Source organism: Lactuca saligna, chromosome 6, assembly GCF_052625555.1.
Source record: "Lactuca saligna cultivar CGN05327 chromosome 6, ASM5262555v1, whole genome shotgun sequence".
NCBI classification, from domain to species: Eukaryota; Viridiplantae; Streptophyta; class Magnoliopsida; order Asterales; family Asteraceae; genus Lactuca; species Lactuca saligna.
Genome location: NC_136422.1, coordinates 165,441,896 through 165,447,487, shown reverse-complemented (window position 1 = coordinate 165,447,487; position 5,592 = coordinate 165,441,896). Strand labels below are relative to the sequence as shown.

Here is a 5,592-nt window from a genome sequence, read left to right as displayed (position 1 = left end):
TTTTCTGTGATAACGAAGGTGCGGTTGCCTTGACCAAGGAACCAAGGGATCATGGTAGATCTCGACATATCGACAGAAAATATCACTTCATTAGACATCGTGTAGAAGAAGGACAACTCGTAGTGAAGAGGATATCATCAGAAGATAACCCAGCAGATCCGCTTACGAAGGGACTGAGTAGGGTTAAGCACTTACAGCATGCTAGGAGTATTGGGCTGAAGGATGATATTAGTATAGATTAGATAGTATTAGAAACGTATAATAGATAAATGTAATTAACATTTGATGATTAAATAAAGGAGTTTTATTTATGAGTAAAGTTACTGTCACATGTTAATTGTTTAACTATTGTTTCACTTTGCATGTTTTGACTTCCAGAATAATTGAGTTTATTAGGAATAATCGAATTATTCAAATGGTCCACAATCTTTCATATGTTGGGAGTAGATATGAATGAAGATTGTCATGAATTGGTGTGTAGAATGTCTAAATGGTGTTAGACATAGCAAGGGTTGCTGCAACATTCATGAGTGCTTATGAACTGGTTTTGAGCATTGGAATAAACCCGCGCTTGCTGGAATCACTTTATGGAATACGATATAAAAGGTGATCGCAAGACGATAATATCATATAGTCTTAAAACCTAGATATATTATTTATTATTTGTTAATTGATTGTGCATTGATAATGCGAAAACGCATCAGTAACTTGGTGTTATAAAACGCAGTGTTGTGTATAGTTGGTTAATGAATAAGTAAATGCATATAAGTCGAAGTTTATCTGTAAATTTTATCCTAAGAGGGTAGAAGAGATATCTTGGCCAATCGATGATTTGATTTGACTTATGTGCCGGGCCCGGTCAGAACTGAATTGATGTGTTCGATTAAGTTCTATGTCGAATAAATCGGAGATCGAGAAATCAAATGCTTGACTAACCATTCCATAGGATTGTCAGCATGATATCTAACAGAGGACTGTAAGATCCCTTATCTAAAGGACAAGATTGATTAGATCAGAGTTGACAGCGTCTTTGAGAGCTACGATTGCAAACCGAATTGTACTTGTATAGTTACTAGACTTATCCAAGTGGGAGACTGCTGGAATAGTGTCTAAGGCTGCAACTATATTAGGCAAGTATTTGATCCAATTGTGCATAGTCCTTTTGGGTTGCCTTCACCATAGTAACTTGATGGATGATTTGTTAAGAGAGAGTAAATATTATAAGGAATAATATATGGTTATTTGATTAATATAAGTCATAAATTAATTGGAATTAATTTGGTGACTTAAAGAGATTAATTAAATAAAGGGGTATAAACTATCAATTGTTTGATAGTTAAACTTTAGACTATAAATCCATTGGGATATGCTTTGGACGAATTCTATGAGATATAGGATAGCTAAAATCGTCCAAAGGTTTATCTATGGAATGGATTTGGATAGCCTTAAGAGAAGATTATCCGATTAGGGTTTAGGTTGTAACCCTTAAGGAGTCTACAAGTATAAATAGACCCTAGGGGTGAGGGAATTCGACACACCATCTAAAGTAGAGATACTCTGGCCGAATTCCTCCCCTCTCCTCTCTCCTAAATCATCTTGCTTGCTATTGGTGTTTGTAAGCCATTAGAGGAGTGACATTTGTGACTCTAGAAGCTCCAAGACAACAAGATCAACAAGGAACTCAAAGGTATGATTCTGGATCTATTTCAATGTTGTTATTTAACCTAATTAGTCATTAGAAGTCTTGGATTCAAAGCATGTTTAATTAGAAAGCCTAGATCCAAGCATTAGGGTTTTGCATGCGCACATAGGAAAGTTCTTATGGCTAAAACCCATCAGTAAGACCCTAGGGGTTGCCCATGGCATTCTAGGGAAAAGACCATGGGGGTAGCACATGACAATTATATATATGGTATGTGGTATTTTGTGAAACTCATTAAGCTTATTACAATTTTATGTTTGTGATTCCGGATCCAAGGAGAAGAGCTCGACATGATTGTACCATATCCACCAGTGTTCCGCATAATTTAACTTGTTTTTTACCTTGATAATTATATGACATGTATTTATACTCTTGATGGTATTTTCTGAATGAATGAATGGTTGTTTTGATCGATGTAAAGAAAAAAAAAATTACATATAATTTTTGGGACATTACATCATTTCTTTCAAATAAAAACATGGTTTTATTTTGTTAATCCAAATTGAGATTAAATGAACTCCACTATATGGATAAAAAGCAACTAATTATTCAATCCAAGATAACATAAAACAGAATTACATGAACTTCAGTGCTAGTTGAGTTTTAATTGAAAAAGTTTGCTAGTATCACATTTTGAATACAAATCAAGAACTGAGATCAAGAAATCTTCTTGCCATAGGATGTTTAGCTTCGGAGAGTTTCTCTGAATTCAAGACTTCAACAATTTCACCTCCCACAAGCAGACAAACCACATTTGTAATCCTTTTAATTTGTTTGATGCTATGTGAAACCATAACAATCGTCATCCCTTTACTCTTCAATTTCACCAACACATCTTCTATGTTTTGTGTCGATATTGGATCCAACGCACTTGTTGGTTCATCCAACAACAAAACCTATACAACAAAAGAGAATTATACTTTGGTAATTTTACATAATTACTTTCTTTAATTACCACAACTTAAGCAAAATGAAGCGAAATTACCTCTGGCTCATTGGCTAATGTTCTAGCAAGTGCAACTCTTTGAGCTTGACCAACAGATAGTTCATTGCCATGTTTACTAAAGAAAGATGAGTCAAGATCAGCAAAAGTCAGCAACTTGTACACTTGTTCATCACTTAGTTTTTTTCCTTTCAGTTGTGGCCCATATCGTATGTTGTCTGCAACTGTACCTGTTAATTCGATAAGAATAAAAGACATATTTTAATTATGTAGATGTTCAACAAAAAAGTTATCATTTATTTGATAACTGTTACAAAATTTAAACTAAAAAAAGATAACACGAATAACATTACATATATAGTTATATTTATTTAATTACAACATGATTAATAATATATTTAATCCCGACATGCAATTTTCTTCCAAATACAAATAGCAAGATTCCATTGGATGATATTAGTCATTTGTTTAATCGCTTTTTAGTTCCCGGCAATAACAAATGTATGCATTAGCATAAAGGAAGCATAATTAATTAGCACAAATTAAGAACATAAATAATCACTAAATAGAGAATACTAAGTTTTGTACAACTAAGACAATGAAATAAAGAAGAACATGGGACTTCGTTTTGTTACACATGTATCAAAGTGATAATCTAATTTGACACATGAGATTAAGATCTTGCATGATCGATTAATGGGGTTAACCCCTTGGATCAGATACACTCAATAATAATCAGTAAAACAATATTAGAATATGATTTAATTAGTACCTTCGAACAAAACTGGAAGCTGAAACAGCATACCCACTTTTCGACGAAGCTCAAGAACATCAACGCCGGTGATATCTTTTCCGTCGAGAAACACCGTTCCTGAAGGTGGTTCCCACAGACGATTGAGTGCTCTTAGTAGCGTTGACTTACCACCACCACTGGGGCCTATGATCCCCATGATTTTGCCTCGTGGTATCTCGAGACTCACATTTTTAAGGATTGAAGCTCCTTTATCTAAACATCTTGTCAAATTCTTCACTTGAATCTTGCTTTCTGATCCATTAAACCCATCGTTTTCGTTTACGTTCACTGATAGTAAATGTTCCCGAGCACCATCTGTACGTTTTAAAATGTCAAAGGCGTTCAGTAGAATTACAAATTGAACATGAAGTTTAAATTACAATGAAATATTTGCAACAAAATTGTTCTTAGTTACCTTCAAAGTTCTCCATTGCAAACGGACGAAAAGGGTATATAGTGCGATCTAAATCGTGACTCACCAATTATATAGATGAGCAAAAGGCCTTGCTCAATGTCAGTGGATCATTTTTTTAAAGATATAGGACCTGCCTTGCTGTTTTACTTTTTGTCTGAGAATGCCACATCATATGACACAACTCTCTTCCTCTCTCACTCACTGTATATATATATATATATATATATATATATATATATATATATATATATATATATATATATATATATATATATATATATATATATATATATATATATATATATATATAGTTAGGTTCACTTGAGACGACCTAATTTTATGAGACCGTGAGACGCATTTTTTTATTTTTTTATTTTTATTTAATTTTTTTTAGTTAATTCAAGTTCCGAAAATAATATTTAAAAAAAAAAAAAGAATTTTTAGATTTTTCCATTTATTTTGCATTTTAAAATTATTTTTTAGAATATGTTAGTCTAATATTCTATTAGAATATTGCACGTATTTTAAAATTAATAGTGTATTCCTTTTTTTGTTTATTTATTTAAATTAATATATAATCTTTTCATTTTATCTACAAGATAAGCACCCGTTTAATGCAACTTGTATCAATTAACGGGTTTCAAAACTACAAGATGAATAGTTTAACTTGTTTATTTATGCATACTTCAATATCAATCTTAGTCGAATCATAATTTACAGTAGCAAAAAAAATCTCAGCAACTCATAAAGTATGTTATTATTTTCTGAAAAAACAAATTCCTACAGACAAATCATTTTCAACAAAAAAACTCATTCAAGTATCTGATTCTCTAGGGAAACTTGTTTAATTTTTGGATCATTTAATCATGTGATGAACTTGAGGTTTTCTTTCAGTATTCTTTAACCACTCTGTACTCAAGCTGCAAGAAAATACAAATATTAGACACGTTAGTTGGACAAAAGGAAAATACACAATACATTGCAGCCTACTTTTGTTTCATTACACACACATAGATATTACCCTACTTTCATTTCACCAAAAACACACATGCTATTATAGATGGATTGATCTATCTATCTTTAAAGAAAAGTGTCAGTAGACAAAATAACAATCTACTTTTAGTTGTTCGTTTATTATGACATCCCCCTTTGGGTTTTTTCTTATTATGGCAATGTGCTTTGAAAACTCTACCCATTATTAGCAGTGTCATTCAAACAAAAAAAAATATGTGAGTAGATTTTTTCAAAGTACAATGTCATAGTAAGAACAAACAGAAAGTGTTGTGGTAAATTGTTGTAATAAAATGAACAAAAAAAATATTAAACTTTCCTCGATCCATCCTTCAAAAGCTTTGCTAAATACTATCATAGTGTAAAATATAAATATAGAAAAACGAAATATAAAACTTGTTGTTCCATTTTATTATATACACGATTAAAAGATAACTTGAAAATGAAAGAGGGATAAGTAAAGATCTAAATGTGTTAAGTTTACCATAAAATCATTTTTTTATTCCTTTAATAGACTTGCACTCTAAATAGGTAGGTAAATAATAACCCATGTTACCAACTAATCTAGATAAAAGTTTCATCTACCCATTTTTATTTAACCAAATAATGGAAATGTCCCCAGTTCTCTAAAATAACTTACATTTAGCACCAAAGACTTGCCTTTTCGATAGTAGTGCATAATCTTCAAGTAAAAAAAATACTATTTAGTTTACCTGCAACATTTAACT

The 5,592-nt window shown here is 31.6% G+C and overlaps 1 protein-coding gene across 1 annotated transcript; it reads right to left on the bottom strand.

Moving 5' to 3' along the window:
* Positions 1-2,229: 2,229 nt before the first annotated feature.
* Positions 2,230-3,985, bottom strand: LOC144999757 (ABC transporter I family member 17-like). The gene is made up of 4 exons (XM_078958923.1): positions 3,854-3,985; positions 3,418-3,753; positions 2,688-2,875; positions 2,230-2,598 (listed from the first exon to the last, which is right to left on the bottom strand). The coding sequence occupies exons 1-4, from the start codon at positions 3,867-3,869 to the stop codon at positions 2,347-2,349; spliced, it is 792 nt and encodes a 263-aa protein (XP_078815049.1). The 5' UTR covers positions 3,870-3,985; the 3' UTR covers positions 2,230-2,346.
* Between the last annotated feature and the right edge of the window lie 1,607 nt (positions 3,986-5,592).

Coding starts and splice junctions, on each gene's coding strand:
- LOC144999757 (XM_078958923.1), bottom strand. Junction 2,876..3,417: donor GCTTCCAGTTTTGTTCGAAG/GTACTAATTAAA, acceptor TCGAATTAACAG/GTACAGTTGCAGACAACATA. Junction 2,599..2,687: donor CATTAGCCAATGAGCCAGAG/GTAATTTCGCTT, acceptor TTTGTTGTATAG/GTTTTGTTGTTGGATGAACC.